The sequence below is a fragment of the Hippoglossus hippoglossus genome, chromosome 23, assembly GCF_009819705.1.
Source record: "Hippoglossus hippoglossus isolate fHipHip1 chromosome 23, fHipHip1.pri, whole genome shotgun sequence".
In the NCBI taxonomy this organism is placed as follows: Eukaryota; Metazoa; Chordata; class Actinopteri; order Pleuronectiformes; family Pleuronectidae; genus Hippoglossus; species Hippoglossus hippoglossus.
In genome coordinates this window covers 5,227,190-5,249,274 of record NC_047173.1, presented here as the reverse complement: position 1 = coordinate 5,249,274, position 22,085 = coordinate 5,227,190, and the positions used below count along the sequence as shown (strand labels likewise).

Below are 22,085 nucleotides of genomic sequence, written 5' to 3'. Positions count from 1 at the left end.
GCTTTAAGAGGGGACCATTTGTTGCTCAGGAATTGCCACATAACAACAGTCTACAGTAGATAGGACCACGTTGGATGGAGCCCCCCCCCGGAGGTGAAGGTCAAATGACACATCATTACCTGCTGTCATCATGCTGGCTTGCTCGAGCGCCCGAACCCCCGCCATTTTGGATCTAAGACCCATCAATGTGTGTCTGACCTCAGAGCCGAGGCCACAGTGAGGCTGAAACTGATATTACTCACATTTGTTGGGACAGCCATTGTGTCGGGGACTGTTGAACGGAGGCCGCGTTGATGTATGTTGTTTTTGATCAAAAGTGAAATACTCTGACCCAGCCTCCTTTCCACCACCACCACCACCAATACCCACCTATCCCTTTTCCCTTCTCCTGGATCCTGCCTTCATGTGTGGCGGTGTCTCTTCTTTCCACATTGGAAAGATCTTAAAAGTTGTGGGTTGGACTCTCCACCACTACTTTCATGTTTCATTGAGTTTTCATTGACTTGGAGGTAGGGGGGGGTGGGGTCAGGTGGGTTTTATGGTGGAAAAATGGGCCTCGCAGTAACCCTTATTGTTTTGAAACTGTCCTTTACAAGTGTTGGTTGCCCCCTACATAACCTGCACTGACTTATTATAGATTTCTGCAGCCTTTGTTGCTGCTTGTTCCTCTCTGCTTACAACATTACACCCCCACTATAGATATTGACAATAAGAGAGAAGAAACAGAAAGAAAACAGAAGGATTACTCAGTAAGGAATGTGATGCACGTATAAAAGCGCAACTGTTTTTCCATCAAAATGCTGAAAAGGCATTTTAGAGTGCGGCTGGCTCCATTAATCTCTGTCACAGCTTGTCTCTTCTACGTGCTGAGTGCTATTTAGAGTATTTAATAAAGCACAAAAATACTACAGGGAGCTGAAATGGGGTATGGGTTCCGAGGGGGTTTTGGGAACACATTTAGTTGCCAGACACCATTAGCCGATGTGTCATGTATCATATAGTTCGTTAATAACATGATCCGAAAGTGCTTGCTGCTATTATAGGAAACTGCCCTGAACTCACTTCCTCTGGGTTCGTCTGTCTGCTGTGGCGCTCGTTAGCATAACGTAACATCATGAAAACCTGCAAGGTCAATTAGAAAGGTACAATGACACGGCAACTCATCACAGGTGGTTTAAAAGGGAAGTTAATTGTCCACAGAGAAAGATATAAATAGTGAAAGTGTGTGTTTGTGTGTGTGTGTGTGGATCTGTAGCACTTGTGAGATTCAGGAAACCTTAAGACACTGTAGACAACTAATTAAACCCGTTAAGCTTCCGTAAGGCGCCTGCGATGGGCTTTGTGATTCTACTTAATTATAAAATTCATGCTGCCTTTAACTTGCGATGGTAATGATGTGGGAAGTCGTTTACACAGTATAGTCTGCGTTCAAGTGTATAAGTCATTGGATCATTTCTGCTAGGCAATGGCTACATGGTAATATTAATGTTACTGTCAATGTCTAGAAGTGACAAAGGTCTAGCAAGCGGGTAACGTGATACAGAATATGCACATGCATAATGAAAAAAGGAAAAGGTTAGGTTGTTGGTAATATCAACATTTGTTCCTCGGGTGTATTAAACGCTATCCGACTAAAATTACATTACATTAAGCAACATATAAAGAAAAATGTACTTCTATACCTCACAACTTGTGAACTCTGAGCTTTTAGAATAGGTTTTAGATTTAGGTATGAGATTATGAATACATACATGCGTTTATTTATTAATCGTGTTTAACGATATGTTGAGTTTTCAACATAATACAAAAGTACAGAGAACATAACATTAAAAAACCAATAAATTTAAATCAATAAATGTATAAAATATGCTGTTTGCTAATGTACTAAGTCCATTATTTTCATTTAAATACATGCTTGCTTATATACATACATAAGGAAAAACCTAAGTTAAACCAATTGAAAATAATAATTTAAACCACACACGCAAGAGAATGGACAAAAAAGACAAATACAAAAAAACATACACACACTCAGGGGGTTCTATACAACAGACAACTTTAGAATTCCTTCATCACATACTCTATATTGCACCACTTATCTCATATACACCAGGGATTCAAGAGAATCCCATTGCAGAAGTTATAATTATATTTCCCCAGACTTGTCCAACATAGGAGATAAATCCCTATTCCTAAGATCATTTATAAATGGGCAGGGTGCGATTATACAGACTGTATTTGTGAACATTGGTAAACCCTATTAAAATGCAGCATTATTCAGTACAATCATTGAAATTCCATCAGCAAGGCCTAAAGCCTATGTCCCAGTCTTGGACTTACAACACATCTGCATTAAAGGAAATGATGCTTGAATCAGGAGCTGACAAAATATTAATCAGGAGGAGATTTTGAGATACTGAGATTAGTCTAATACTGAACCCTAGTCCCAAGAATACTGTGTGTGTCCATTCCTTTATGAATATTCGATTTATTTAACTAAAACATACATTTTTATATAATAGTTTTCAAATGTTTATTCAAGACAACATTTGCTTGTATCGTTGGTTCTTTAGAAGTCTGTGTGCTGGAACCATTTTTATTAACTTCTTCATGGTCAGGATGTCAGCTGAACGCGTGAAATTGTCTGATTTCCAAACTTGCCAGCGTTGGTTTATGGTAATGTTTCATGCAACGTCGAGGAAGTAGGACGTGATGCCTGCTGTGCGTCACTCTGACCGACCAGTATGGGTTGTTGATTGTCTCCGTCCACTTTCGCTCACCAACGTCAAGCCGGCAGCCCACAACCTGCAGAACAGAGAACAAGTTGTTCCCCTGTTGTCAGAGACGAAAGAGCGTCTAAACAGGCGGCTGGTGTCTGGTGCTTCCTCTGGGCTGAGACACGGCTCCCCCTGCTCTACTCACTGTGAGCTGAGGACACTTTAAAGATGGTTCCCCTGCCCAGCTTCTTCTCTGGGGCTCCTTCCTCGAGAGGAGCTCAGTGGAAACCCCACGTTTCGGTCTCGGTTCAGCCTGCGGAAGGTACGAGTTAAACTCTGCAACTAGCTGGAAGTCATCTCTCTGTGAAGTTATTTATTTGTAATGTGTCAGGACGAACAGTTATTTTTCATTGTTGCGGTATTTAAAACGACTTAAAACAGGACTTTGCGTGTGTAAGTGTAAGTGTGTGAATTTGTCGGACATCGATTAAGTTAGCTGAAAACATACATGTGCATTTCAGCTAACGTGATATGAATGAATGTGAAACTGCAATTGAAAGTCAACCTTCTGTTGAGGTTCTTTATTATTATTTTTTATTATTCAGGGAAATTTCTTTGTGTAATCCTTCAAAAATAGATTAACAGCAGCTACATTTTAGAATTGACATTAGCTAATCTATGCTAACGAAAGACTTTAGCATAGATTACCTAACTTGCTACGATTTTGCCACCAATATACAGTATTTAGGTTGAACTGTTTACACCTATCCTATATTTAGCTTCCGTTTAAATACATTTTGTGTGTTTGAGCACTAATTTATTTATTGTACCCACTTACATGATTAACATTTTCCTAGCTAAGTAGCAGCTAGCCTGAGCATCCCTGTGTTTTTTAGTGGGGTTTAATTTACGAGTCACACAATATGTCCTCTAGGCACTCAGAGCTTCTAGCTAAATATGATCATGTACATACTGTATTTATAGATGATACAGAGACTGTCTGTCTATATAGAGTCTGTTCAACCAGGGTGCAACATGTGAGAAACACTCACATGGTTTGCAAGTCATACGGTTCACACAGGCCATTACACTTAGGACAGTTACACACAACCTAGACACCTGTGCTGAGTCCGAAATCACCCACTGACTCACTATAGCCCGCTTCACTTTATAGTGATCATTATATAGTGATCACTATATAGAGCACTACATAGTGAGCTCAAAAGAAACACTTTCGGACACTACTCGGCACATTTTCTCTGCACCAGTAATGATTGTCATTGTCGCACATCAACAACGTCGGCCAATGGAAAATTTGGCACTTAGTATTTATATTGTAAAGTAAAAATCATGTTGAATCATCATCTTTAAATGTAGAAAGCAACTTCTTAAACTTCTATTTACATTCAAACAACAGGGCAGGCTATTCTTGCTGCTCTCACTCCTCTCGTCTCTGGCAAACTCACTGTATACTTCACTATATAGGGACTAGCGAGTGATTTCCGACACAGCTAGGCTCTTTGACTTCTTATTGTTTACAGGGAGTATGGTAGGTATGACGACTAAAGCTCTTTGTTCTTAAAGCACTCTACGAGTAGCTCAGCTCCTTCCTGCCAAACATGAATGCAGCAGGCCAACTGTAGCGGCCCACGTTGATTCCCGTCTCAATGACTAAGAGTGAGTGTCGGGTAATAAACTGCGGCGTGACTGGTGCTGTGGGCATTTCCTAAGCCTCCGCATCGTGTGTAGTGTGTTCTGGGGTTTTTTCTTCAAACACTGCCACCACAAAATTAATCAAGTAAGCTTTTCTGTTCTTTTTATGTCAGCGGCCCTATAAATGGATGTTACTGGCTTAGTCATATGTGTGTGGTAATAAACATGTGTGAGCCATCATGTGAAAGAAAGACCAAAGAAATATCCACTGCTGTGGTCCATGCTTTGGACCATATGATTCTTCTTCTGTCCCTGGTTATCTCTTTATTTTTCTCTTCCTGCCTTTACCTGAATGGCTCCATTCACTCACAATATTACATTAAGGCATGGATTAAGCTGGTCTAATTTCTTATCTAACTGAGTTAACGGCCCGTCTGTCATCTTCTCTGCTCTCTCCTCAGTCTCACAGCACGATATGCAAGTCCTCCGGGCCACAGTGGACTAGGGTCACCACAGAAGAAGAACACAAGGTAAAAAAAATGTCATCAAACTATTTTATTTTAGCAGATAAGCAACACTTACAAACAAAAACGTACTAACGACCCCCTATTGTTTCAAGTTCTTCATACAAGCCCTTCATTCTCTAATTTAAAAGTGCTTTTTTTTACATGCACCTGTGCCCTCGCGGCTCAGTCCATTTTGTATTTCTTTTGATATTGTGTTACCCCTCAAGAGGTCAGAGGTTAAAGGTCAGGGTCAGCCACAGAACAGCTGATAGGGATTCAGTGTTTTGTTAAAGGATACCTCAGCAGGGTGTTGCTGTGTTTAATGGCAGCTAACACCAGTGCCTCACAGTGATGAACAGTCTCTCTCATTGAGCCAAATGTACATTATAATATTTCCTGGCACGTTTTCAGCCTTAGATTTATCAGCCTAATTAAACTAACCTTTTCAGTTTTGAACACCTGTCGTGTGATACATCTTTTCTGGGGGATAGAAATCCTTTTTTGGGTGTGTTTGTGTGTGTGTGATGAAATGTTCTACTCATTTACATCAAGGCTTAGTCAAAATGACGCATGTTTAATTCCAAAAATGATTTTATTATTTCCCGGCGGGTCCATGTGAGAAAGTAAGCAAGGATTGATAATTACAATAATTACAGTGAATGAAAACCTCCTAATTGGTATTAATCATAGTTGAATAGGTGAAAAAATAACATCAAACTACAGAAAATATATCAGTCATGATTTGGCTGACTAGTGATTGCTGTAATAGTTTTACACAGTAGAGTGTCCTTTGCCTCAAAATATTCCCAGAATCACAAGGAGATTAAAATTCACAACATCAAGCTTAAAAAGGTTCATTTCTGTCTTCATTCCGGTGCTGCTACTTTATCAGTGCTGCTGTGTGTACTGTGTCCTTAGAGAATATCCATTTGACACATCTTGGCAAAAGAGATGCTGCTAAATATTCACCAAACGTTAAATGACACTCTTTGTGTAGCTCTGAGTCAGGATATGGCTTCAACTGCTCCTAGACGTACTGTATCTAACATACACACAAGCCGAGCTATACACTGTCTGTTAAGTGTCTTGGCTCTTAGATACACACAGAGATATGATCATATGCTCAGTTACATACAGTAGACGTACTGTACACGTGTATACAAACAAAACCACACTGAAACGAGACAATACACATATGTTCATTCATACTAGACCATCTGCATTCACAATTCTGCCCACACATCCAGTATGTGCACACCCCAGAGTCCAGTTGTCTGATGCTTGCAGCATTTGTTCCAGCTCAGAGGCAGTGGGAACCAGCGTGCTGGCAAATAATTCCTCTCCAGCCGCCACTGAGCAATGGCAAAAATGCTGCAGCCAGCAGCTCCAGCCCTAAGGGCGGTAATTTGGCCTCTCACATCACCTCACCGCTGCAGAAATAGCTCTTTAATTCCTGCACACTTATGAAGATTTGGACACAACACACAAACAAAAAGGAAAGTGTGTTAGAGGTCAGTGAGCTACGTAAGTGTCCCTCTTGCCTTGTGTTATTTTCTTTGTCAGCGTGAGCCCCCTCCTCTCCTGTCACTAAAGCAAGGAAGTTGTATCAGTTCTAAAGTGGGGCAGCATTTGTCTGATCTCTCATATGCTGCGCTGAATGTGGTAGTAAGTGTCTCCCTCAAGGCGAGTTTTAGGATTTTTTATTTTTCTTCTGTTTTATTTGACATTCTTCTTGTTAGCCAGAGCTTAAGGAGCTGTCCTACGGTAACTGCACTTCCTTTTACTTGTTTCAGTTATTCCTAACAGGTGCTGAAACATATCCACTGTGTTGTATTTTGGTTTTGGACTCGCATGACCTTCTCAGGGGAAGTGCTCTTTGCTATAAGTGTCCCACATTTTTGTTCTGTTCTGCCATTACAGTGTGAGCAGCAGTGTACACACAGAGGTTTTTCATTCAAGTTTGAGTTCCCCATAATGGTTCACTTCACGTCTTTGATTCTTGTTTTATTCCCCATGTGAATCGTAGTTCTCTTCGATGAGGACATTTGACCCAAATTACAGAGGAAGAGTTTTACTTGTTTGGATAAAATCATCCGATTGTATCTGCGATGGAGACGCTTTCTTTCTCACTTTTGGGGAGCTGTCATGTCTTCTATCATCTTTATAGTCTTATGTCTGTGGGAGACACTGTCCCTTTAAGCAGCTTTTAAAGGACCATACCACTGTGTTTTCGGGGTTTTATCTCCTGAAGTACAAATCAAATCTAAAAGTTCCATGCAACTATTAATTTCCATAAATTTCTATCCCAACTCAAATATCAAACTCTTGACACTTGAGTTGCGTAATCCATCATTGTGAGAGTCTGCTAATTGATTTTCATTAAACACTGAAATTGAACTACTGACATCCTGGAACTTATTATATTATTATTAACACCTCTATAGTTTGTCAAATGAATAGCTTTGATGTAAAATGTATGTTTTGTGATTAACAAGCTAAAACACTGTTGTGGATTATGTCAGTTTGAAGCAGGTAGTGATGATTCACAGCTTTCCTGCCCACTTGTAGTTTCTTTCTTCTATTACAATAAGCCTGAGGTGGTTTGGACTTTGCCTTTGAGGTGGTTCTGCGGAGGTTCTTGTAAGAAGTAGGCACGATGTAGGTGCTGGTTTGAATCCCCAGACTCATTTCCCAGAGCTTGGCAGGGGAAATGAATAGGAGATGCTCTCTACTCTGCAAGAACTGTTACTTATAGCTGGTGACTGACGGGCTGAATAATGTGATGTCCAGCTCCACTCTCTTCTCTTGGCAGGATGCAGATCCTTCCTGTGGCAGATACACTTTACAGAGTCTGTCCTAAAACAAAATCACTGTCCAGAGATTTACATCATATTTCCTCCACAGCTCCATTTTGCTGATGCATTTTCAAACATGTATTTTGGAAGATGAAAGAATCGGATGATAAAAGGGACTACCTCTGATTTCCATCTGAATTGCCTCAATCTCTCGCCCATTTTCCCACTGTTTATCTTTCATTTTCTCATGTCTGGGTTTGCAGCCATTGTTCTCTGAGTCTTTCCCTCTCTGCATCTTTTTCTTTCTCACTTCTATCCTTTGTTCTTTCCATTCATCTTTTTTTTTCTCTCTCTTTTAATCGTATTATCTGTTATTCGCTTGTCTTCTTCTCCCGGCTGCTTGTACCTGAAAGACCCGCAGCGCTAAAGCTACTGTTATCAGTTGGTTTGTGTGGGGGTCTTTGAGGTGAGCTGTGTCAGCAATTAGCTCTGGGCTGAGGACCACCTCTGGCTGCAGCTCAGTAGATCCCTCAGAGCACCTATAGTCTCAGGGTTTCTAGACACTGTGCTGGCTGCAGTCTGCAGGGTTGGTATATTTAGCTCCTTAGTGTCACGGTTTTGCACATTTGCACTTTGTTTTTTGCACAATTGTCTGCATGAAACAATGTTTGCATTTCTCAGCACATGAACTGTCTTAGTAGGCAGTTCGGCTCTGGCTCCATGCTGTGCACGTTGCATAATCGCTGAGTTGTGTTCTATTTTTTTTTAGAGAGACACCCAAAGTAAACCCTGTTTTTTTTTTTTTTTTTTGCAATCATACAATTCAAGTGTTGACTTTTCATTGCATGGTTTAAAAGCACATACTCAATGCATAATTTCATCTTCCTGTTTTTTTAGGGGGGGGGGGGGTGTTTCTTTGTCTAATTCGAGGTTCTAAGGACAGAGGGAGTTGTGATGCTGAGATTACGTTTGAGGCAATTTAGGATACAGACACAGCCTTGTCTGTCACAGGGTCATTGCAGGATAGGCCTTTTTTTTAAACACTTTTGGTATTTCGACTCATCGCTTGTTCTTCCTTTTTTATTTGGACTTGTCTCCATTATAGAATCTTTTCCAGATCCATGTGGTTGCACAGGGAAGATCGGCAACTTCTAATTACTAACCTACATTTTAAAGTGTTGAAAGGATTCTCCAGGGAAATTAAAAAACGAGGGTTGCTCCCTGTCTCTGAACTTCCAGTATTGATTTGGTCACTCAGTTGCTTTTCTTATTAGTTGCATGATGCCCTGGTCTTGACTTATGTTCTTATATCCCCCCCAACACATCAAATCAGTGTGAAAAGTGTGTATAGGAAGCTATTTCTATATATTCAAATATGTTTTTAACTTGTGTGACAAGTCGATTTGTCCTTCTATTTGTTTCTTTCCATTAAGTAAAGTCCTGAAAGACAAAATGCAGCATATGAAATGGGTTTTGACCACTTCAGGGTTTCATCAACATAGAAAAAAAACTCTCCCCTCCGACATCTCGGCTCCATCTGCGTTACAGACACGAGTGACATATTCAGCATGGCGAATCGATTATCTTGGTCAAAGGACATCACGACAGCTTTCAGGCAGGAAAACAGAAAGAGAGCAAATTGTAAGAATCTGTTCAAGGTTTCATCTTCTCCTCTTCATATTGAACAAGACCAGGCTGAATCAGTGGAAATGCCCACAACACTCTGATGAAAGCAGCGTGCTCCGTACTCCGTACTTGTGTGAGAAATGCATGTCAGACATGCATTTCCAATGGCTTCTTCTTGACTGAGATTGTCCGAGACAAAAGATTATATATCATGCCACTGGAATAATTTCCTAAAAATCACATCCAACCGTAATTGTGATGATTATTAATGGTAGAAATAGAGCTAAGTTGTCAAATATCTTGTCATGCTCCTCGAACCAGCTGCCAAGTTTGTTTTTGAAACTATTTATTAACCAACAGATTGGTGGGAGCATCTGGCAAATTGCACTGAAGCGGCTATGTAGTAAGTTGTTGCACAATCAAAACAGGTTTTTGATGATATAATGATTTTAGCACTGTCCCGAGAGTAGTCAAAATCCTCCAGCTGCAGGCTGACAAATCAACATTTGACTCTGGCTGCTTTGGCTCTGTCGAGAGAAAATGTGTGGGTAATGTGTGCGTGTGTGTGTGTGTAGGTGAGTAACTGACTGAAGAAGAGATCTAAAAGAAGTGTTGCGTTTTTTTGTGTCATTTTCACCCCCATCACATGTAGTAGGAAATCCTTACTGCTCCTCCATTGTCCATTTTTAACACGCAAAAAGATTCTCTTGATTTATCTTCACTATCTGTCACTGACACTATCCTGAGCTCAGGCTTTGTATTCATCACACAATGGCAGGACAATTCTTTACCTTCCTGACTGTTTTCTATACTTTTACTGCAGCCAAGCCTCACCGTCAGTCCCTGCTGGTTTTCTAAACTCCAAAGGGTACATACCTTGTACACTGACTGTCACCTTTTTGAGGCAATTTAATTGATCCTGGGTTTAATTCACAGTATTTTGTCTGTGCATAAATGGGTTCTTAGGTTCTGCTGAAGCCAATATGAGATCAAAAGCCTTAATTACACAAATCAACCATAGTTTTGAAATCGCTTTAAGAAGGGTTCACTTCCGGGATGGCATGGAGAAGAGTAATAGTTACAGCAACCACTAACTCTTTCAATTATCCTTGAAAGTATGGACATTTGTCAGCATAGATTTTCCTGTAACAGAGAAAGGTCTTATTTTATTAAAAACCTTGCCTGAGGCAAAGCTGTCCTAAAGGGAGAAATAATAAATCTCAGGTGAGTGGGGGGAAATAATAGTGTTTTCTGGAAAAGTAACACATTCATGTCATGCAAATGAAAAATGTTTTCATCCTCCTGCTTGTGACCATTAACATGACTATTAACATGTTTCTGACCCCAGTGCTGCTCCTGATTCAAGAGCTGCTTCGCCTCAAGTAGTTTTTAGGAATGGAATAAAAAGGATAAAGTAATTTCAACATTAAATCTCTTCCCTTTCTGCACTGACCCCTTGCAGGTTACCGGGGCCTTCCAGGGCACCTGCTGCGGGCAGCGGGGCCTCCAGGAGCCCTGGCTCATCCAACCTCAACCGTCGGAGCCAGAGTTTCAACAGCATTGACAAGAGCAAGCCTCTTCAATATGCCAGTGGCAACGACAGAGGTAAGGACCACACTTCACAGCATTTATCACAGCAACACACACAATTACACAGCAGAATATTTACAGAATCTGAAATATATATATTTTTTTATTGAGTCGGTAGAGTTTGATGGTCTATTTTACATTCTCCGTCCCAGCCACTTGATGGCACCACTGGCTCAGAGAGCTGAGCAGAGGAATGCACTTCACCAGTCCTAACCAGTCTGCTGAATCATGCCCAACTCTTTATTCCAAGTGACTTATAATGGAAGCCATTAAACGGAGGCGGCGACAAATTTTTCACAGCATGGCAACAGCCATTTGAGAGATGACCTGAAGGGGTAAATTCAGGCAGCTGCTCTGTCAAGCACGATGAGGCTAATGAGAGTGATTATGTTTTTGAGAAGGAGTCTCGCAGTCGCTGTGAGTTAGTGTGTGAATCATTTTTATTTTAGGCAAAATTGATTATTACTTACAAGTAAGTTGTTGTAATAGTAGATAACAAGTATTTTTATTGTGGAGAGTAAATATATTGACTAACAATGTTTAAATTACCAAACAATTAAATTTTTTACTAGCTCATGCACTAAATTGTAATAGCCTTTTTTCCTCTGGCTCCTTTACATGATTTATCATGACGTATTGGCTCATACAGTTATTATAATAAAAAAAATATTTATAATGCCTCACAGTCATTTTAATAATTAAAAACAACCCTGGTGATTATCATGGGAAACATTTTGCTTTGCTTCACAATATGCTTGTATCTCATCATAAATATTCTCATAAATATCCACTCAGACTTAACACAGACCAAATACATTCATTCTTATTTTATTTTTATTTTTTTTGTGGAATCTTTATGCGAATTCTCACTGGGTGTGTGTGTGGGAGAGGAGGGTTTCAGAAAGAGTTTGATCAGAGAGAACATGGCACAATTGAGGAACTACATAAAGACTGTATAAAAATGAATAAATGAAAAATAGCCAATCAAATACAAATCCAGCCCATGGCTCTTCAGTCATCAATTTCAAAAATAATCGCACATTGAATATTTAAGCATCTCTATTAAGTGAGTTGAATTTCTAGTGCTTCTTGTGGAAATTGTAGTTGCTTTTCCGGATCATTCCCACAGTGCAGTTGGGCTGTGCCAGAAGAAGAACTTTCAGTTTGCAGAGATAAGACAGCAGGTGTTGGCGCTTCACTGCAGGGAAAACAAAACCATGTTAAGGTCTAAAAGTAAAGAGGAAAAGACCGAAAAAATCTATTGTGTGAAAATGTCAGCGATTCAGCCAGAAGCTACTGGGCAAACGCAGTTAGCAGACAGAGAGACAGATACAGGGAGTGTTAGCCACAAGCCATTGTATTAATCTTTGAGAGGTTATTCTGTCTCTTACAGGTAGTTTCATTTCCCCCAGTCATGTTACATATCCTCTTATTTGGTGTTACATCCTTTATCTTTCATTTCAAGCTCCTATTTTCCTCTTGTAGTTTCTGTTTTAAGTTCTGCTTTCATCGCATACAGTAGTATGACTCATCATCAAGGTTGTGTTATTGTGTAATACGCAGCTCATAGTGAGTAGACAGGGATATGAACGCACACAAATTCATTATTATCTGAACAGAGAGATCATCCTCAAACACATATTTAATGTATCGTAGTTCAGCATTCAGGCCTGTGATGGAAGAAATGCCATTACATTTAATTTTTCATGCAGTAAGTACATTTTGTTGTGCAGTGAAGGATAACTGCAATTGTTGCATGACACGATGGACTGAAGTTAAGAAGTTGCTCGTGCAAATTGTCCAACAGGAGTTTCTCAGATTTGTGTCAAAGACCCTTCAGAAGTTAATCTCAACCTAATCAGACTGCACATGCAAAATGTTATTCTTATAATGCAGTATGGCTCAGTGAGCTATTCTGGCCCATTTTGTTTACTATAGCCTTCACACTTTCAATGATAAACACGTAAACAACCTAACAGTCATCTGGACCTCATTTAGTATGGCAAATCCAATTAATTCATGTTTCCTCTTTTTTCTGGAATCAAATTTTTAATGGCTTTATTAGTTTAAGTATGTTATAATTATATTATATATTTGGCTGTTCAATTTGAAGGCCTTGCATCTGGTATAAAATATAAACACATAGACAGGTATTTTTGTGACATAAATAAATACAGATACATAGAGTAGATTTGTGTTGCACCTCTACTGGTGACAGATGCCAGCTGGTTATAGGGGGCTCCGTATGTATGTTTGTTTGTTCTTTTCTACAACTTTATATGTGGGCATGTGCTACCCCACGGGGAAGAAGTGATCACATTAGTGTTGTTTTGTGTCTCAGCTGTCACACACTGAAGCTCTAACCAGAGAGAAGAAGAACCAAAAGGGCACCCGGACCTTTGGATAATTCTTGTTGCCATGCAACAATCTAATTGGCTTCACCCGAATTAAACTGAAGCATCAAAAGGCTTAGTTTTCTGTCGTTCAATAGAAGTAGACTAAAGAAAGTTTGGGATTTGCGCCGCTTGTTTTTAAAGATGAGGATGAGCAACTAACTGTAAAAGTGAAACTCCTGACTTCCTGTAGCAAGGTAACAATATGTCATCATTTTTGTGATGTTGGGAGCAGAAAAGGGTTTCATTTAGAGTGTCATGAAATACATCCATAAGAACAACAGAGATTGGATGAAAAAAAAGTTCAGGTAAAACACATTTAGGTTTTAACTGACCAGTAGATAATAGTGCATGTATGTGTGTGTCAAACAGACATATTTAATTAAATCCTGGCATCATGCTTCAGGGCGCACGTGTCTGATCTGATTGCAAACAGCATGTATACATGCGTTTCTGTATGTATTTGTTAGCAGAGGGTCGAGGGTCCTCGGCCACTGAGGCCAAAAAAAGATAAGAGTCTGTTGCCATGGCAACAGCGAATCACTACAGAGTGAAGAATGTGGTGGCACTGTAGAACAGCCTCTGGCGTGGGGAAAAGGGAGCGGCTAAAAGGGAGGAGGATCTCTAAGGACGGGGTTAATTGACCGGTCAACAAACAGACATACACTCTCAGACACACAAAGAATATCACTGTAACCTCTTTCATTCACATTCATAAACTGCCCGGAGGGCCACTGTAGAGGGGTAATACAGAGGACACACACAAACACACATTTTGAAACACAAGAATAGATGCTCTCTCATCCACATTTATATTGGTATCAAATGGCTGTCTAGACACACACAGACATACCAAATAAGCTACCATTTCCATACATCAGCTGATTGGTAAGTTTACCTGGTGTCTATTGGCTAAGACTAAATCATAGTTGGCCTACTTCTGCTGGTCGGAGATCAGATTTATCTCAGCTTTTCTATTTTCTTGTTTTTTTCTGATGGCATGAAGACAGGAGAGTGGCTGCCAGTTTACTGCCCTTTTAAATATGCAGCAAATGTTCATACAGACAAGTGTCTACTGTTGTACAAATATACTTCCCACAGCTCACGGATACATTTTGGAGCAGTCACATGCACCCTTTATCATGTATAACAGTCTCACATAAACACACACAACCACACACATAGGTCTACACACCTATGTAGTATCAGAATTCTGCATAGTAAAATTAGAAGATCAGTTTAATAAGATCATAATAGGTTTCAGTGGTTACACTTTTGTCTTTGGGAGAACCTAATAATCACAACAACATTTTATAATAATACTTAAGGATAATTTAATAAAGTGCCAGATAACAAACATCTAACAATAGCTGAGGGATGGTATGTAAATGTTGGGTGCAAAAACAATTTGACCTGCACCTAAAACGTTTCTTAAATTCATACAATATATATGAATTAAATATTATTAATGCCTCCAAAATGTAGACACTGTATGAATGTACATATGTGTGTTTCAGTCAGTTGATGCTTTGTTCTCAAAACTGTTGACTAATATCTTTCAGTGGCCAGTTGGCTTTATACTGTTTACTGATTTAATGTCTCAACAATATATGCATTCATCAGATTGCCATCCCCACTAGCAGCAGTAGCTTCCTGCTGATTGGCCGGGCGCACACGCAAAATGTAATAATAAAAAAATTAGCAGCAGTGTCACAAAAATAACAGTTGCATGTCTGGAATGACAATCTATGGAGGTAAATAAATGCTCTGGCTATTATTGGACACTTGCCACCTGGTGCCAGATTCCATTTTACACAAGGCCTTGCAAAGAAAAGTCTTAACATGTTATTGTCATAGCCTGACAGATTGCACTTTTCACTCCACAGCTGAGACGGTGCACTGAGGCATGATTTAAGGGTTTACGGAACGTTTTTTAGGAGTGAAAGTTGGTTAAAGTGTCTCGGCGCCCCTTCGCCTGCCTGAAGCGGATTTAAATTGAGGTGACTCACAGTCAGCTGCACGGCCTGTCTGGCTGTCAGTCAGCACAGTGAGTCGGTCTAATGGTGCATAATTCCATGCTGTCACTGCATCTCCTCCCTCTCTGTTCCCGCCCCATCTCAAATTCGTCTTTTTCCCGCTATTTATCAGCCTCTCAAAGTCACACGCAGAAGAAGAGTTATTTCTGCCTAGCATGTCTTAGGTTTGCCTCGTATTCCTCTCATGGTTTATGAAGCAAATACTAAACCTATGTGTGAGGTTGATAGAGAGAAGTAGAAGGAGGGAAAGAGTCTTGCTGATCAACTCAGTATCGATCAAGCAGTAAAAGTGTGGTGTGTGTGTAAAGGTCAACGCTGAGCAGAATTTTTGTGGAGGCGAACCAGCTTATTTAGAAAGTAAAAGTGTGAGATTTATAGCAAGCCAAATGTAGATGACAGACTTGGCAGCAAGTGTAGCAGAGAGGAACGATTGATGAAATAATCAGGCTTATGGTCACTGCCAGGCAGGTATAGGGAGGTAAGTAAGCAAGCAAGTCCATTATATTCAAATGTCCCCGTTGTGAGATCAATAAGGCATTATCTTATCTTATCATATCTTATCATAAAACCATAACATATCATATCAAACACCAGTAAGAACAAGAAGAAATCTATATTTTTAAGGCGATTGTTGCATAAAATAGAAATATATTATTTAATGTCTAACATATGTAAATATGTAGACACCCACATATTGTAAAATCAGTTAAAAGAAATGATTACATAATACTTGAACAGCTTTTGTCAATTATATATTATATCATTGATTAGAGGATGATAGAGCATGAAGGTGTTTGATCTGTTTCCGGCGTGAAAAGCTTTGAATCATCTACTGGCTTATTTTCTTTCATATATTTGTGATTCATATTCATATATGGAATTCATATAGCCCTGTGGAATTTCACCAAAGTGCTGCATCGTCGTTTAAAATAAACATACTATTATAATAGGTACTATTAAATGACAAATCAAACCTAAAATCCACTCAGTGCAGTGTACCACGTAGATTCTCATTCACCACGGCAGATGACATGTTGTCCAGGTATTTTCAGCAGCTACGAGTTTAATAGCAGGAAACCTTGAAGCCAGTTTGGTTTTGATGTGTGTCCCTCAAAGAGTGTTTCCATCTAAAGCTGCAATTTTCTACCAATGTGGAACAATCAGAAAGGGAGAAATCCCTGGATCAGATACGCACCAATTTCTACAACCATTTTTTTGAGTTTGCTTTGTTCACTTTTCCTCAATTGGAAAATCTCACTTCTCTCTTGCTACTACTCTTGCTATCTAGCTATGGACATTTTTCTTCCATCTTAATATAGTTCGTACTATTTCTTTTGTTGCCACGGCTACAACATGAGGGCCTCTCCCTTATAACCACTGTTATCCACCTGCAAACATGACAGGACTCTATATGTCTGTAGAGGGGTTTGAAGTCAGGAGAGGAAGGTAGAGCACCAACGCCTCTGAGACACCGGTGAAATAGGAACGGTGAAATCTTTTCTTTAACCCCAACCTGATTCCGGGAATCGAGAAATACGCCGTTAAGTGTACACAACAGTGAAATCCTCTGGAGGCTTGCTTGATGTTGGAGCTCAGTGTGTGTAAAACTATAGAGGAAGTCAGCAGAGTATTGAAATGTGACTTCTGAAAATTATATCTCTCACTCCTAATAAAATCAGGAAGACTGAATGTTTGCCAAATTTGGAGTGGCTGCTCCAATTTTTTGGGTTGCTTGGAAAATTCTTATCAGTGTCAAATTCACTGCAATGAGTATTACTATATGTAAAAATGTTCCAAAAGGATCTCTCAGATTCAATTATAATTGCAGTAATTATAGTAAACCTCAGAGAATTAATGCAAAGTGCATAAGCTGTTCAGTTATTTGAATAGGAAATACATTTAGTAAAGATTTAACAGCTGTATTGTGTTGGATGTTCTGATTTAATTAGAACCTCTTTAATGAATTCTCTCTGTCTTTCTGTTTGTCTGTTTGTTTCTTCTCCGCTGGTTCAGAAGCTGTGAGGGGCATCCAAGTGCCCAGCGGGATGAACGGGAGCGGTATTGGCGGGACAGTTCCCACCAGCCTCAGTGGGCAGCAGCTGGCCTCTGCCATCCCCTCACCTACCGCTGGCAAGACCTGGCGCAGCAAATCCATGAACCTCAAGCACAGCGCCACTTCGTCCATGCTGGCAAGCCCCACGCACTCACCCTCCACCACCCCTTCACCTCAGGCCACAGAGGGACTTTCACCACATGGAAGCGATGGATCAAAAGTTGGGTCCAGTGTCAGTGGTGGACCGCAGAGGTCCATGCTGGAGAAGTTCCGCCTGATTAACCCTAGATCGCGAGCGTCACCGTCTGTGGCAGAGATGGCTCTGCAGGAGGAGGATGACCTGTCGGAGTATGGTGAGGATGGACTGACCCCCACAGGGTCAGTGTGCAGCAGCGGCAGTAGCAGTGCTACGGCCAAGCAAATGCCTACCAAGACCCCTGCATCGTCCATCACTGCATCTAGTAAGACTTCCCCTTCTTCCTCCTCCTCATATTCAAAAGCTTCTGCCAATGGCAGTAGATCTGTGGCCTCGTCCAAAGACAAGGAGGACAAAAGCAAGTCCGGGAAATCTTCCAAGGATAGCTCTCCACTTAAAGATGACCGTGAGTCATTTGGGGACTCCGGCAAGAAGTCCTCCAAAATTGCCAGCCTCATCCCCAAGGGAGGCAAGCCATCAGCAGGGAAGAAAGAAGGTGGCGCTTCTAGTGGCATCCCGAAGACAGGACTTAAAGCTCCCTCATCAACAACGGCAAAGCCTCAGGGTCAGTCCCAGACCCAAAGTCAGGCCGCCTTAAACAGCAGCGGCAACATGCGGGGAGGAGACGGAGAGCGTGGCCGGCTGACAAAAGGAGGGCAGGGTGGGAGTTTCTACATACAGCGTTCCAGCGTTGGGGGCCCAGAAGGAAAACGGACCAGCATGACCTCCTCCACCAGCACCTCAGCCCTGTCTGGGTCCAGTGGGATTCTGGCAGGAGGAGGAGGGGGTGGAGGAGCGCTGGGAGGGAACGGAGTAGTTCAGCTTCCTCAGCAGCAGCAGCACAACCATCCCAATACTGCCACAGTGGCCCCGTTCATGTACAGGTGAGACGTGTGACCTACCATCCATAGGAAACAAACTACATCGCAAAGCTGTTGTTTATTCCCCCAGATATGTATGTATATTTATTCTGAAAATCATACCTTATACATTCAGACACACATGCTTACAGTCACTCATACGCATCCCACTGAAATCCTGGAGTCCTCCCAGTGATCAGCTGGTGCTCCCCACCGTGCATCTTGCTCGCGCCTCCACATCTCTTCACAGTCATTACTGAATAAATTAGTATCCAGTGCCTGCTGCTTGCAGAAGCCTATTATTTAACTGTCTGGGATTCGTCTTTTATGTGAGAATCCAGACATTGGCGGTGTTCAGGAACTCGTGCCCTTGCTCTTCATTCAACCGGTGCTGTTTTGATGCATGCAGCTGTTGCATGGTTCCCTGACGTTCGAGCCATCAGAGGTAAAAGAATTGGGTAAACCTGCCCAGCAGTGCTGATTTTTTTTTCTTACGACAGCAGAGGTAATCCAGGAGGAACCGCCAAAGTCTCTGGGATGCCTTTGTGCTCGGAGAGAGAGGGAGAGCTAGGAATCCCATTAAACAAGGCTTAATCCGTTACCCCTTCTCCCCCTCTCTGTACTATCTTCTCTGTTGTGCACAGTCAGCTCTGCCAGATTCAGCAGTGGCTCCTTCAAGCGTGAGCATTACTTTAATCCCACGTATTTAGCAAGTTAAAACTGCTGCGGGTATCATTGCGGGGCAGATAGTGGGTGATAGCTATGAAGATGGGAACCAAAACCAAAACTGTAAAGACACAGGCAGCCCACTCGATGAGCGAAACGTAAACACTGAGTGAAGGGAAAAAGTGGATGGACCATCTGTCATCCACAGTGCTGTCCCTGAAGTATTTTGCTGCGTGGACTGGAGTTTAGCACTCACTGCTGTCAGTGATCCAAACTAGACAGTCCAAATTTGGCCAAAGAGACTGGAGTTAAGCGAACAGCACCCACTGCTGCTGCTCTCAAACATCTGTCTCAGATACAAATAACAGATCAAAATTCAAAAAACATTTAAACCATCACTTTTTGGGCAATCAATTTGCTTTGCATTTGTAGTAAGACAAGCTGTTTTTTTTATTACTAATAACCCTTTTCGATTTTTGTGGCCATTATAAAACTTATACATCATTATTGATCATGTGTATTTTAATCTTAAAAGTCTCTCAGTCGGACAGCAGAGTCAAAAGACAGTTGGGGTGTTAGAAGCCCTGACACATACAGATTCAGTTTTTATGCTATTTAAAGAGTTTTCCCAATTACATTTGTGGGAGGGCTGGCAGGTGTACACAAATGTACATGTATGTATTTGTTTTAACTATGGAGTGCTGACATGTTTCCTGACTTTGTTTTGTGAGAATAGGCTCTTTTTTTTTTTTTTAAAGCAAAGCAACTGTCTGAACTTCAGAGCTTTCCAAGTCTATATTTTTCTGTACGGGGCCGTTCTCTCCCCCCAGGCATTTTATTCTTAGGACTGCACATCATATCAGTCAACAGGGAATTATTACCGAAGGGGGGAAAAAAACTCTGAGTGGTGCGAGCTTGTTAGCAGCCAGTCAAGTGTCAAAGTTATTCCCACAAAAACATGTGCAGATTCACTTCACCCCTTCAACCACAGATCAATAGGATTCTTTGAAATTAACCAATTTTATCTCAGAATTTAAATGCTGGTGTGACCATACATTTACATGATCATTTACACATTCTATATAATCGAGTCATCTTCATTGGTGAATTGATCCCCAGGTTGTACTTTACAGTTTGTTTGCCTTTGCAGCGCATTTCCATATTACCCCACGTTACCTTTTCACTTTTTCCCCACGAGCATTTCTATTTCCCTTATCGCCCATCATCATCTGCCTCTTTTCATGCTATAAATGCCCCCCCCTCACCAGAAGGCCTCACCCGCAGCCGACAGCATGCTGACAGTAAGCGTATAGGACCCCTGCTGTGCTGCAATTTAACATCCTTTTCAGCCCAATTAGGCATCTTTGTCTTGTTCGGCTTCTCTTTCTACACCCACTTTGAGCCGTTGTTCCTGCCGAGCATAACAAACCAGTGTGGTTTGCTGCAGTCAGTGTGCAGAATTGATTTTGACCCCACACAGAGTTTGTAAGGTTACTAACTGTGCTCTCTCCTCCCATAACCTAAGATGTCCCAACCAGGATAGAATCCAGAACTATTGCAACTCAGCAAAGTGTGGTGCCTCTGCCAAGATACAAAAGTATCTTCAAATTCACTCAAACGGCTACAATTTCCACACACTCATAGACATCAGACGTCTAAATATTCCTGTTTTTTATCCAGCAAGATCCATGTTTTATTTAATGAGTAATTCTCAAAAATGTCACATTAGATTTAGTTCAGGCAGGTCATAACGTCAAGCTCAGCCACAACCCAGTGCATCACCTGATCTCCGTGCCAGCCCACGTCAGCGGACAGCTCCCCTTCTATGCATTCAAGTGGCAAAGCTTATAATGCGCTTCCTATTTAAGATGCTTTAGCTGCCTACTCCTTTTTTTTCACTGCAAACCACTTTGCAACCCACCTTCACCCCAGCTCCTCCTTTTTCATACTGAATCTGACTTAATCAATGTCATGTATTGTCATTGATGCTGCTCTGTTCTGTGCCGAGGTTCATGGAAAGGAAGGGAGGTGTGCTCTCCCTATCTTAGGCTTTCCATGTACATGTCTGTGGAAGAACAGGGAGGTCCCAGAACAGAGCCATACCGCCAAATATAATTGCAGTATGGCCCTGACTGAAATGTCAAAAGAACATATTGGATCTGCCTCTTTAATCAAATTCAATCCAAAAGTTACTGCGTTCTTCCGTGGCCCATACTCCACTATTTCATAAAACATTTTCCAGTAGTTTTTGCATATTCCTGTTTGAAGCCAGACAAATAGCAATAAAACATAGAATACTCCAGTAATATCGCAATATAAATACGACAGCAATACATTGGTGAAATTTGTTACTGCTAATCGATCAGTTTTTCTGCACTGCATTGTCTGACGGATCACCTGTCACCCAACAGTCACCCAACAGTGTGGATGACAGTGTGACGTCCATCTCTGTCGATTTTTATGTTGATGAAACAACAAATAGAACTGTTCTTTCATCAGGAGTTCATTATGCAGCCAGAAGCAGAGAACAGCAAAAGTATCAGGATCATTTACAGCAAATAATGAATTGTCACTGCAGCTGTCACCCATATATATGTGCTTTCTTATTCTGGGTCCAAATTGTTATGTGCAGCAGTGGCAGTGAATATCTCTGTCTGTGTCTTTGTGAATCCACTGAGGTGAGGGGAGCTTGCAGGAAGAGGGAAAAAAAAGTCACAGACTGATGTCTGTCACAATTGGAGGCCAAGTTTTATCTGCAGCTCTGCAGGTGTTGGGGGGTCCTTTGTGTGTATGTGGGTGTGTGTGTGTGTGGGAAAGAGTGAATACTACACAGCAGCTTGTGCTTGGATCTGTGTTTATGTGCGAGTTTTACTGTGTGTATTTCAGGATTTTCACGAGCGTGTGGTTAGTTTGCATGCTTTTAATTGTGTGTATGCATTCCTGATCGAGTGTGCATCTTATTTTGTTTGTATGTGCATAATCTATCTCTGTGTT

The 22,085-nt window shown here is 41.1% G+C and overlaps 1 protein-coding gene across 12 annotated transcripts in view; it reads left to right on the top strand.

The window, feature by feature from the left end:
- The window catches only part of nav3 (neuron navigator 3), a 308,358-nt gene that overhangs the window by 212,811 nt on the left and 73,462 nt on the right, over window positions 1-22,085 (top strand). For 10 of the 12 annotated variants that reach the window (XM_034578815.1, XM_034578814.1, XM_034578817.1 and 7 more), the window contains 3 exons: window positions 4,832-4,900; window positions 10,760-10,902; window positions 17,330-18,449. In XM_034578815.1, coding sequence (XP_034434706.1) covers window positions 4,832-4,900; window positions 10,760-10,902; window positions 17,330-18,449 — 1,332 coding nt within the window. Of the gene's footprint in view, window positions 1-2,836; window positions 3,040-4,831; window positions 4,901-10,759; window positions 10,903-17,329; window positions 18,450-22,085 lie in introns of those variants that run through there. The other 2 variants (XM_034578818.1, XM_034578808.1) reach the window with 2 other exon arrangements.